The sequence below is a fragment of the Archocentrus centrarchus genome, chromosome 19 (genome assembly GCF_007364275.1).
Source record: "Archocentrus centrarchus isolate MPI-CPG fArcCen1 chromosome 19, fArcCen1, whole genome shotgun sequence".
In the NCBI taxonomy this organism is placed as follows: Eukaryota; Metazoa; Chordata; class Actinopteri; order Cichliformes; family Cichlidae; genus Archocentrus; species Archocentrus centrarchus.
Window position 1 is genome coordinate 22973441 of NC_044364.1, and position 13492 is coordinate 22986932.

Consider the following 13492-nt stretch of genomic DNA (forward strand, 5'->3'; position numbering starts at 1 on the left):
ATGGCTTAAACAAATAGCTGACGCCCTTATTCACCGTGAGAAAATACGGTTTGCTCTGCAGTGCAGACTTTGCACTTTGGTAAGATTTCATTACCTTTTTTCCTCTGTTACCTACAGAATAATGTAGTTGACAGTCCACGTGCACATGAACTTTTCATTATTTTAAATTTTCCATCATAGCCTTCACTATTACATACTTTATTTTGAGCAGCATAGATTTGGAATGGCTAATAATGACATCAAGGATTTTATTGTGAAAGGACCTTGCAGGAAACTGTCACTTTTTCGCACATGCGTGGAGAAAAACAAATAGTTTCCGGAACCGATCGGGCAGTGACAAGCTGCAATATGGCTGCTGACAATGATGTGAGTTATTTTGCAAAATGTTAGTGTAGTTTTCTAAACGCACATCGTAAAACAGGAGAGCTGAATTTGTGTTTAATGTTAACCTGTTTCTGTTTTCCAGCCCGAGTCAGAGGTTTTTGAGATCACCGATTTCACCACAGCATCAGAGTGGGAACGGTACGCCAGCCTGTGTTTACTAAGACTGCCTAAAAACAAACTAAGATTGCCCACTCCACAGGGTGGAATATTATGCACAGCTATCTCCTTGACTCAGATTTCACTTCTGGAGGCACTATTGATTTCCTCAGGCCGACCCAACATAACGACAGGGTTTTATTTAAATTAAAAAAATTGCATTGTTTTTAGTATCATCTAACAAACAGAATTTGGTTGAAAAAGTTGCAGTTAATGTTATCAGCAGTAACGCGAGTTATCACTTCTACTACTTCTTATATTATAAATTTGTCTTATTAATACTAAGAAACTCCTACGTATATAATGCCAGGTAGTATGCTTTTATAACAAGAAAACATTGGTTAATTTGTGCAAAGGAGAAAAGTGTGCAGTAAGTGTCTACACAGCAGAAATGTGTGGAGTCTTTCCTTGATTAACTTATGTTTACAATCACTTTAACACGTCAGTACATGTCATCAATTAATCATTAACATGTCAAATGTATACTGTGAAAATTATCAACTTCAGTCAGTGTGTAATATAGTAAACCAGTAGTTCTGGCTCCTTGTGTTAGTTAATCCATCACTGTCCAAGATATTCCTTCTTTCCCAAATACTGGCAAAGTGGGTGACAAGTTCAAGGTAAAAGTGTGAGTAAATGAATGGTGAATCACAGTGATGCTTTCATTGGTACAAAAATTAATTAAACTACAGTTGTCATAAAGTGTGTGTTTATACATACATAAGGTCCAACCTAGGATCCAACCTTTTAAGCATTAAAATCTGTTAAGCTAATGTGTAAACCACTACAATAGCCATTCCCAAAGTCAGGAGTGCTGCAGCCCACTTAAAAACCAGAAAATCCCCCACCCAATCTTGAAGCTTCACTCTAATCAAAATAAATTTTTATTCAAAAAACATAAACAACACAGGCTGTTGGCTATAAATTGCTAATGCTACACAGTAAAGTGATAATGCCACTATGTGATCCACTTGCCACTGAGACACAAACTTCAACAGTAGTAAATTTAAGTCAGAGTAATGAGTAATATCACAAACTAACCACCTCCTATTACCAGTTTTGTACATACTTGGGAGTAATTTCAAACTGAATTTCTGATATTACTGCGCCCCAGCTGCAGTACCTTCGCGGCCCACAAGGGGGCCCCAGCCCACACTTTGGGAATCACAGCACTACACTATGGAACCACTAAACTATTTGAAAGATAATATATGTAATCATAATGATTACAGGGGTAATAATTTAAAGTAAATGACTTTCTAAAAATCAGTTTCAGTGCATATTTATCTTTTGTACATGCATAAATCAGGTAATTTGTATGTCCAGTCAATACCAGCTGCTGAGCTAATCCATTCATCTACCTGAAGTTTTGTGTCCAGAGTCGAGGAAGTGCTTAATGATTGGAAGCTGACAGGGAACACTGCACGAAAGTTATCTCCTGAAAAGGTATTTTTCTCTCATTCATTATTTTTAATTTGTAGTTGAAAATATGTGTGACGCATGCTGAAAGTACGCACTTCACATTCATTCTAATATGATGATGCATTATTTGATACACAGGGGGAATACACCAGTGGTGTCTGGGGGGAGAAGTCTCAGGAAATTAATTTTGCTGACTTCAAGTTCTACATAACTCACTACTCTCTGAAACAAGAATGTGAGGAGGACGACGGGAAGGACGACCTTGAGGAAGGTATAGTCAAAGTCAATTCCAGTCAAAAGTTTGGACACATTCACTCGCTCAGGTGTTTGTCTTTGTTTGTACTATTCACAACATTGTGGAGCTTGTCGGCATGCTTTTCCTTCACTCCGTGGTCCAGCTCATCCTAACCCATCTCAGCTGGTATGGAGGATATCCATACCGAACACCACTCCAGTGCCAGTGTTAAATTCATGAGCTCCATTCCTCACTGTGAGAAAGAGGCTGGAAATGAGTAAAGGCCTTTACACACTAGCCGCCGGTTTCCCAGTCATGGATTAAGCATGATCCTAGAATAAAAGGAAAAAGTCAATGAAGACCAAAATAGGAAAAAGTATTTAGTCCAGGATTAGACACAATCCCTGTGCGGGAAACTGGGCCTACATGCTTAAAATTCATGCAAATTAAAGTCCTTGTATAAAGGCCTCAATTTGGTGAGGTTGTCTAAAAATGTAGATGCTCAATAATAATATTAGTAATAATAATAAAAACTGTAAATAAAAGTTGAGGTTACTGTCACACACCTTGGATTTTGCTGAAAGGTAATTATGATCATTTCATCTGTAGTTTAAACCTTCAGTCATTTGGTTAAAAAAAAAACTTAAAATGTCTTTAAGTTGTGGTTCTTAGTTCATTAGTTCATTATTTAGAAAATGGTTCACTCGTTATTTAGCTCATGTGTAGCTCTTCTAACCGTAGCTAGGTTCTACAAAGCTCTTTAAAATGTGTGTTTTCTCACCTTTCACCTGTTTTAGTTTCTTGCCTAAGGACACTTGAGCATATTGGGGGGGTGTTGTCATTCCCTCGTTATTCTTATGCTCGTGTGATAATCAGTGTTGACTGGTAACAGTTATCAGTAACATGTAAGCTGGCATGTTTGACACATTTCTTCTGTTGACCAGATGCCTTACCGATGGCAATGCAGGATCTTCTCTGTATGAACAACGATTTCCCTCCACGAGCCCACTGCCTGGTCAGATGGTGAGTTTAGTCTTTACATTTTTATGCTAAAACAAGCCACTCAAAGAAATCGAATAAGGTAATTTATATGTAGAAGACCAGTCATCAAGATTTCAGTCCTTCATCAAAGTCATGGCTCCATCCATTATAAAAGGTACTTTGGCACATACTGGCAGGTGGTTAAAGGTCTGTCAGGGCAGATAAGCTCTGACATTCAAACCACAATTTTTATTTGGTACTGAGGGCCTCATGCGTACAACAAAGTCATCTACAAACCGTTATACCACCACCATTAGGACTTCCTTCACTTTAGACAGGGCAAAATTGTCAAATCTATAATTGTTAAGTTATCTAATTTATCTTATTAGCTTACTGCTCCCATTAACCATTTTAAGACTTTAAGAAACAAGAGCAAAATTGTTAACAGGAGGATTGTTTCACTGCTCTCCCACTGATATGTTACTTTTGCTGGAAGGAGGAAATAAACTCCTCAGTGTCCACCTCTCGCCCTCTGAGCAGAGTTGCACGTAAACAGTTTAAATGCTCTGTTTTAAACTGCGAGAGAGCCATTCTCCTCACAGAAGGTTCCTGGGTCAAATCCCACCAGATATTCTGGCTGCCTTCCACCATTCAAAGACATGCATGTTACAGTAGGTTAATTAGTTATTTTAAATTGGTCAAGGATGGGAGGTAGGTAAAGTGTAAAGAATAAAGTAATGTGCACTATACACAATGTACACAGTGATCATAGATTAATGTACAAATCAGTCATTCAGTAAAATAACAATACCATTTGTTAGTGATGGTCTTTATAAAGTGTTACCAATGTATCTGACAGTATGCAGCTTTTAGCTTTAAAAGTTACTGATAAAATTAAAATGGCAGAAATGTGGCAACCACTGAAGACTCTGCTGACTTTTTAAGGCCCTGCAGTGGAGGTAGTGGATATCTGGCCCAATGCCAGCTGTAACAAAAGGATGAACTGGAAATGTAAACTGTTTGTTAGAAATCAGAAGCAATGAAGCAGAGAAAAAAATGTTTCTCATCTGTGTGTGCCGCTGTGATCTTGGATGTGCCGACAGGTATGGCGTACGAGAGTTTGTGGTCATCACCCCCGGAACGAACTGTGAGGCCATCATCAGCGAGTCGAAATGCAATCTGCTCCTCAGCTCCATCTCAGTTTCTCTGGCCAATAGTGGCTGGTAAGTGACTGCCCCATGCTTCCTCATAAATGTTGTCACAATTTTTTTTGATGTGTTACTTTAATGATCATTCAGATCACAACAGCTTCACTCATGTCAAGCATATCCAGCCATAATTGTTGGTTATGGTGGCGGTTTACCTGAAAATCACTTCATGGAAATATATATATATATTTTTGTTACTTTTTTATTTAAAAAAAGCAATAGATGAAGTATTATTCAGCACACCATTTGCCTGAGAAGGTAGTGTTGCCCTACTTAACAGGAATAATGAGTCTTATTCTTTCTGTAAGCTGCTATAGAGAAAGTGTGACCTGGACTGTAACAGCATTGCTTCATAGGTGGTTTAAGATTTTTCTGTCTTGAAAAACTACCAAACTCGATTTTTTTAATATTGAATATGTGCCAAGCATTAGCTGCTCTTTTTCTTCTTAGAGGGCAGCAAAGGCTTTTTCTTGGGTTTGAATTCTAAAGTGAATTAAAATAAATCAACCAATCAATTGATTTTCTTATTGCCGCCTTGTGCATTTGAGCAGAGCTTGTAAAAGTTACCTGCATTTCCTGTGATGGATTTTGGGGGGTTCTTAGAAGACTTTTAGCATGAGTGTGCAATATGAACATGATGACTGTGATATACACAACACATTGAAAGCTTGACTGAGAGAACAGCCTGTGCAGCATTCAGGGAGCCTTGCAGTAATGGTGCTGAGACGCTCCTCTTGACATTGTTGTATTATTTCTGAACCCTTAAGTATAATGAGGCAAAGATTCATAGGTTCATCACTAAAGCTTCTTTCTGCTGCTTCCTTATTCACAAGGGGCGGCTGCAACAGATGGATCCACGTGTTTTTTGATTTATTAAATCTTTATGCTGGATGCCCTTCCTCACTCAGCCCTCTCAGGGATCTGTGAGACACATAGGTTATTTTGTTAAGCTTTGCTGGAATGTTGCTGGGTGAGAGGGACTGAAGCTGGATGTCTGTAGTAATGTCTGCTTCTTTTTATCTTGTGCGTTCAGTCAGGTGCCCATGTTTGTGCAGATCCAGCAGAAGTGGAGGCGGATGTATGCTGGAGAGTGCAAAGGACCAGGTGTGCGCACTGACTTTGAGATTGTCCATCTCCGCAGGGCGCCTGTGCAATACAACCACTTGTCTGGCCTGCTTGACATCTTCAAATCTAAGATAGTAAGTGCTATGGAGTCAGATATTGTTGCCTTTTTTTGCAAATTTTCCAAAGACGCTGTCTTGTCTTGTTGTATCCAAGTAAATACAAGAGAAAAGGAAAAAGAAAACAGATTTGAGTGTGAGAATAGGCGGCATAGTAACTTGCTATACTGTGAAAATATACAGTACAATAAAAATATACTGCATGCTAGTCTCGCCGTGTACTGCATGACTGTGGAAACATGGAATGTTTTGTAATCACTGGATTTTTCATGTTTACACTGTGGTTCCACTGAAGGCAGAGAATCTTTGTTTAACCTGTGCTTCAGCTGACGGAGAGGATGGATGGATGGATGGATGGATGGATGGATGGATGGATGGATGGATGGATGGATGGACGGATGGATGGATGGATGGACGGATGGATGGACGGATGGATGGACGGATGGATGGATGGATGGACGGATGGATGGATGGATGGATGGATGGACGGACGGATGGACGGATGGATGGACGGATGGATGGACGGATGGATGGATGGATGGACGGATGGATGGATGGATGGATGGATGGACGGACGGATGGATGGATGGATGGATATTGCTAAGGTGTTATGTAGCATTTAGCTAAATGCTAAATAACACCTTCATGTTAATGTTATGTGCAGAACTAAGAATATAGTTTAATTTCATGTACAGCTTTTGAATTTATCATACAGTAAAGTGAACTGCCCTTAATGGGATAAACTTTAAATCATTTTAACATACAGTCCAACTCCATATATATTCAGTAGGGTTTTTTGGGGGGGATAATTTGTTGATCAGGTTGTATTATTCTTGGCCTAGTCTTTGAGGTTTATTTTTATTTATTAGAAACACAATAATGATAATGATAGATAACATTGTTTGAATGTGTTCTATTCATTTCCTGGAACAGCTTGGCCGACAGGGGTAAAAATACACAGAGAGCTGTAGTATCTTTAACAAGACCCTCTTTTGCCCCTAGAAAGATTAGTGCTGAAAGTGTGTTAACATAATCTTATTTTTTCTGTTCTCATCAGGGTTGTACCCTGTTCCCTCTGCCTCCAGTCAACATTGCCATTCGCTTTACCTATATTCTCCAAGACTGGCAGCAGTATTCATGGCCACAGCAGCCTCCAGGTAAGTAGTGCTTGACCTGTCGTGGTATCAGTGTACAAATAAAGTAATGAAAATCTAATATTGTTATTGTGAAATTATTTGAATTTCTGAAATAAAACGATCTTTGTGCTATCTAGCATGCAGTTAGGTTCAGATTTTTTGTATTTTTGCCTCTGTACATACCTCAGTGGATTTTAAATCAAACAATCAATATGTGTACAGACTTTCATCTTTAATTCAAGGGGTTTAACAAAAGTATTGCATTAATGTTTAAGAATTACAGCTATCTTTATACACAGTCCCCCATTTTTAGTCTTAAAATTAATTTGACTGACAACAGTTTCATAGCCACATGAGGCCTGTTCTCTTGTTATTCCATGACAAAAAAAGAAATAATAGCAACATAATATCTGAAGATGAGATTAAGTTTTATTTAGTAGTTTTTCACAGTAATTTTAAATATGAGGCCCAAAGAGATATCAGTGCAAGTGAAGGAGGCCTCATTAGCCTAAATAAACAATACATTTTTCAGGGGGATCAAAAATTTTTGGAGTGGTCAAATTAAATATCTGGTACATTCTTAAAAAGATTGAATTCACTGGCCAGCTCAGCAACACACAAAAGGGCACAAAAACCACACAAGGCAACTAATGTGGATTAAAGCAGAATTCTGTCTTTGTTTAAAAAAAAATAAAATAAATTCACAACATTGAGATACAATTGAGAGACACCTTCATGAATGGAAATACAGAGAGTTTAGAACAAGGTGCAAACCACTGGTTACACTCGATAACAAGACGGCCAGATTAGATTTTCCCAGAAAACATCAGAAAGAACGAGCACAGGTCTGGAAAAACAAGTTTGGACAGATGAAACCAAGATGAACTTGTACCACAAGAAGAGCAAAGGATGGAGAAGGAGAGAAACAGCTCATGAGCCGAAGCAGACCCCATCATCTGTCAAACATGGTGGAGGCAGCATGAGCATGTGTGGCTGCTGAACTGGGTCACCAGTGTTTGTTGATAATGTGAATGCTGTGAAAGTATTAAAAGCAGTCTTTTATTTAAAGCTTCCATTTTGTCCAGTTACTGTTGAGCCTTTTGAGACTATGTATAAAAATGGCTGTAATTCCTAAACATTAAGGCAATAGCCACCACCCCCCCCCCCGTGACCCTGAAAAAGATAAGCGTAAGTGGATGATGGATGGATGGATGAACGCAGTACTTCTGTTAAATGCCTTGAATTAAAGGTGAAAGTCTGCACCAGTCACATCAGGATTGTTTGATTAAAATCCACCGTGGTGGTGTTCAGAGGCCAAAATACAAAACAAATTATGGCCCAAACTAACTATTATATACATCTTCAATATGTATTTGAAGACCTGACTGTCTTGTCTGTTTGTGAATCCATGGATGCCCCGGGTGGACGCTGTTGTTCTTTGCTTATTGACAAACTTACTACTGTGCAGTATAGCTGTTATTTTATTTTTCAGACTTTGATGCACTTCTTGGTGGAGAGGTGGGGGGAGTGGAGTTTGGGAAGTTTCCATTTGGTGCCTGTGAGGAGCCAATAAGGTAAAAAAGATTGTAATTTTGATGATAATACATTTAAAAAATATATTTTTGTGTAAACAGCATTTTGGTTTCAATAAGATTTCGGTTATCCACATGTGCAGCAAATGTGACTTTATTGCAGTATTACATGGTGTATTGTGTCCACTTGATGTCACTGAGATGCTTGATATCTTTTGGCATGTGGGTGGGGGATGTGAGGTTTTGTTTTGGAACTTTTTGTTCACTTTCCTTTTGTGTATCTCTTTTACTATGTTTCTGTGTAATAAAACGATAATCTCTCTGCCAAACAAAATTAAATATGCATGTGTCTTTGGCTTTTGTAGTGAACTTCATCTCGCTACTACCTGGCCTCATCTTACCGAGGGCATAGTTGTGGATAATGATGTGTACAGGTGAGGCTGTGTACAGTGTATGCTGTAAATGTGTGTTCTAGGACACGGCCCTACAAAGCAACTTCAACATACAAAGGATAACTTATTGTTAACTTGCAACACTTAGCCTAACAACTGCAATTGTGCCACCAGCAGTGTCATGGGGAAACCTACTAGCACGGTGGTTAGCGCTGCTGCCTCAGTTAGAATAACATCGAGAAGGCCTGGGTTCGATTCCACCTTGGCCCAGGCCTCTCTCTCTCTCTGTGGAGTTTGCATTTTCTCCCCGTGGGAGGAAACCCACAGTCCAAACACATGCAGTTACTGGGGGTTAGGTTAATTGGCCACTCTAAATTGCCCATAGGTGTGAATGGTTGTCTGTCTCTCTGTGTTGGCCCTGCGACGGGCTGGTTACCTGTACAGGGTGTACCCTGCTTCTCTCCCTATGTCAGCTGGGATAGGCTCCAGCCCCCCTGTGACAGGATAAGCAGAAGAGAATGAATGGATGGACCTCAAAAAGGACCATGCATTGTGAAGTAAAATCATACCCTATGGAAAGTGACCTTTTGCGCCCCCTTCCCGGCCATTGTCAAACAAGGGACTGTTTTGGATTCTAACTGCAGTTTAGAAGCATTAAAGGTCTGGCAAAACATTTTAATGAGGAAATTGAGCATTTTTGGATTCCAGCATTTTAGCAGTCTGCAAAAAATCCACATATTATAAGTTAATCCTTATATGTATAGTTATTTTAATTACTTGTCAGCCCCTTGTGAAGGAGTATTGTGTAAAAATGACCAGTTACTTAGTGATAAAATCCCTTTAATTAAAGCTGAAACTCTGCACTTAAACATTCTGTGTCTTTATCCAAAAAAGTATCATGTACTGTATGCCCTCTGTTTATCATCCAACAGTGACCTTGACCCTCTCCAAGCTCCTCACTGGTCAGTTCGAGTCAGGACGGCTGAAAACCCTCAGTGTTTACTGGGTAAGTTAAATTCAACAGTGTCCAGCAGACATACAGTAAGGATCATATTGCTTCTGGGACAGACCACGACCAAAGATTTTACTGCTCAGCTAACAGTCTTTATTTCAGTCGATGAGCAACTGTTATATGCAACACTGTTAAATGCTAAAATACTCTAACCTTTATGTTGCACTTTTCTGGTAACCTAACATGCTTGAGATTGCGAGCCACATTCATCCATTCACACAAATTCACACACCACTAAATGCATCGGGGAAAATTTCTGGCCTACCTAGCAGCAAAAATTGTGATGATTCTGAATGTGTTGCACCAAAGCTCAGTTACGAGTACTGACAGAGCATGTTTATAAAGTTTGGCTACTTACATGAATTAAATGTTAAATCATGCCTGCAGGGGTTGCATGCTAATTATGGAATATGGTAACTCAAATATATCCTCCAGACCAGAGGTGAGAAGTAACGAAGTACAAATACTTTGTTATTGTACTTCAGTAGAATTTTCAGACATCTGTACTTTACTTGAGTATTTATTTTTGGACAACTTTTTGCTTTTACTCCCTCCTAAATTTCTGTACTTTCTACTCCTTACATTCTCAGAACAGGCTCCTTACTTTAGATTTAATACATCTGAGGGGAATTTTTATTTGACCTCACTGTGCACCTTCAAATTGATCTGAACCTAAATGGAGGGAACAGTGACACATAACAGTCTACTGGTGTGTCCATCACCGGGGCTTATCGTGTACAAATAGATCAAAAGAGGCAAAACTACATATTTTAATGCATTATTCACAGTGCTATTCTCAGGAGTTAAAGTGAACGGGAACGATCAGGAATGATGTATGTGGTGCAGACATGACTGTAAATTGTGGTCACAGTACTTCAGCATCTTGCTGTCACTACAGAGCGACCTTAAAGGGAGTAACATGTTGTAGCAGGTGATTTCCAATGCAAAATTTCTGTCAGCTGAACAAATATCAGTAAACACATAAACTGTGTGCAGTTTGTCACACATTGTGTCTGCGAGCTGAAGGTAGAGCTGCTGTGTTTCCCAGAGAGAGAAAAGAATGAGAGATAACTTCATCCAGAGATGGAGAAAGATGTAAGAAAGACAGGACAGGAGAGGATGAAGAGAGGTTAGATTTAAAGGTAAGGACCGCTTAGCAGCTTTTGATAAACTGGAAATTTAAAGCTTATATGTAATGTCCTCATTTTTAAATCAGATATTGGTTCTGTTTGTGATGTGAAGTTACAGTAAAACAGCTGGATCAGGAAACTAGCATACTTATTGATTGAGGAGGGTTAAAAATGTCCAAATTAATTGTTGTATTTTCGGGGCCCGATTGAGGCCCATTATGTTTTATAATCAGTGTTTTTGTTTTTTTGGCCTCACGAGGTAGAATGGGCCAGCTGTTACTCAGAAGTTTGCTGGTTTGACCTCTGTCCAGATGTGTCCTTAGGCTGAACCCTAAACTGCTGCTGATGCATCCATTAAAGTATACTTGATACAATAAAATGTGCCTGAAGTGTATAAATACAGCTGTATGACTGTATGTGTAAATGGGTCAATGTGGCTTGTAGAGTAAAAAAGTAGAAAAGTGCTGTAGAAATACTAGTCCATTTCAACAAATGATGTTCCTCCTTTGGCACACATGGAGTCACATGGAATGGTCTAAAACTGCCTCCATATTATATTATATTACTCCGACACATTGGACAGAGCTGCAAAAGCAGCACAACATCATTGTGTAATGTTGTGCAACGATATTTAAAAGATCAAATGATATACACTAGTTAAGACAAGCGACATCAAACTTTCCACTCGAAAGAATCTATATATTAAAATACTGATAAATTTTTTTAATTAATTTTTATTGTGTACAAGATGTGAACTGAATGGAAAGTCAGTAAAAAAAACATTTTGTTGTTGTAAACCATGCTGATTATTGTTGTATTTTCTTTAAATGTTCTTTAAATGCTCTGCTTACTTTTTCTGGTGGACCTTTGTTGGAAATGTAGATTTTTGTGTATAGAATAGCAGATTGTTTTGTTTCTTTTTGTTTTGTTGTTTAAAATGAGCATCTACATATATTCCCTTAAATGATTGATTATGAACATTTAAACAAGAGAGCGTGCACCTTTTTTCTTTCTTTTTTTTTGACTAAAGAAACATCGATGCTGGTAGAAATGTAAGCAAACCTTGAATATAATAACTGGTTGATCATCAATTACCATCATTAATATTAGACAGATGTTTTTGATAAATATGATAAACTGGCACAATGTTGAAGCAGAAATGTGGATCATTTTTCCTCATAAACTGCTTCATTTTAGAATCCTTTTGAGGTTGTTTATCATAATTGGGATAAGATTAAGACTGAGACACACACAAACATTTCTTTTCTATCGAAGCTCCAACTTAATAAGCTTGGACGTGAATGTCTCGGTGATGGTGTCCAGTAGCAAAGCAGTCATCATTGTGCTCTCTCCACTGTTGTGTTTAAAGAATTCAGTGTGTTTTTCAGAATAAAGTCATACTTAAATTACTCCTGGTTGTTATCAAGGTGCTCTTTGGCCCAAAAAAAATAAAAAATCATGTGTACATGTGATGTGATGTGGACTTTTGTTTGTGCTAGTGTCAGCTTCCTCTGCAATGTCCACCCATGTTAGCCATCTTTGACACGGGTTTTTTTTTTAAATTTGCTGTGGGAAAGAATTTGTTTATGGAAAGTTTGACTAGTAAAATAATATTATTATGCTTCAGTTTAATTTGCAGTTAAATCTGGATTTGACACATTCTCATCTTTCCATATAGGTGAGGTGGTGACAGAGTTCTTAAACTTTGCTGTAGGACCGAGTCTACAGACGACATTCATGGAAGAGGATATGCTGAAGAGGAGGGCAAAGGTCAGGTTCCTAGCTTTACGTTTTAACACTGGAATGCCATTAATCATACTGCACTCTAAGATTAAGCCTACTAATTTGTTCACGTCTGCAGAGACTTATTTCCACATGCTGTAGAGTCAAAGGATTGGATTGACCTGCTCATTCAACATTTTGTTACTTTATTTTTATTGAACTTTACATGGTAGAATGATACTGAAGAGGTTAGCATTTTTAAATATAAATGGAAATATGTAACAAAAACAAAATATATTTAATATTTTATATTTCTTCAGAATAGTCGCACTTTTTTTTTTTTTTGCCTTATTGACAACTTCACTCTCTCCACAGCTTTCTCCCGCAAAAACTGATTATCTCGTCAGTAGTTTTGAGTCGTGACTATAGCCATATTGTGGGGGAGCACGGATGAATGAAACACTGTTGATGCTTACTTAGAGGTTGTTTTGTTGAGTTTGTTGCATATGTATTTCTTGCACTGAGTACTATCCTCTGTCTTCCTGTCTGTCTTGGGCCCACACACTTAGACTTAGAACAGAATTTAGGGGTGTGGTTTAAAGTGATTGAAAATCTGTGGAATTTTTTTCCACACATTTTCTTTTCTTTTTTATAATGATTTTCACAGAAAATGCACCAAAACCAAAGAGTACAAGGTTAAAATGATAATAATTGTTGTTTTCTTTTGGTGAACCTTGAAAATGAGCCTCAGAGATTGTGGTGCCTCCACACACTTGTTCAGCACTTGAATGATTTTGATGACACTGTGGGAGGGAATGGTGACTCTGTCCTTTGCTCCTGAGTTTCCTCTCTCCATAAAGGGTCGAGAGAGACTGCGAGAAGACTCTGAATTAACTAGGGACCCTTGGAGCCTCTGACCATGAACCACACCAGTGGTGTTCTGTTACTGGACTTAGTGCTAACCCCAGTTAAAAACAAACACCATGTTCAACCATAAGGGG

At 38.4% G+C, this 13492-nt stretch overlaps 1 protein-coding gene across 1 annotated transcript in view; it reads left to right on the forward strand.

Annotated features, from left to right (window-relative positions):
• Positions 1-275: 275 nt before the first annotated feature.
• rab3gap1 (RAB3 GTPase activating protein subunit 1) overlaps positions 276-13492 on the forward strand; it is a 29167-nt gene continuing 15950 nt past the window's right edge. The window contains 12 exon segments of the mRNA XM_030755353.1: positions 276-366; positions 467-522; positions 1908-1986; positions 2101-2233; positions 3142-3220; positions 4282-4401; positions 5420-5585; positions 6625-6724; positions 8196-8277; positions 8601-8669; positions 9560-9633; positions 12453-12539. Coding sequence (XP_030611213.1) covers positions 349-366; positions 467-522; positions 1908-1986; positions 2101-2233; positions 3142-3220; positions 4282-4401; positions 5420-5585; positions 6625-6724; positions 8196-8277; positions 8601-8669; positions 9560-9633; positions 12453-12539 — 1063 coding nt within the window. The 5' untranslated portion in view covers positions 276-348.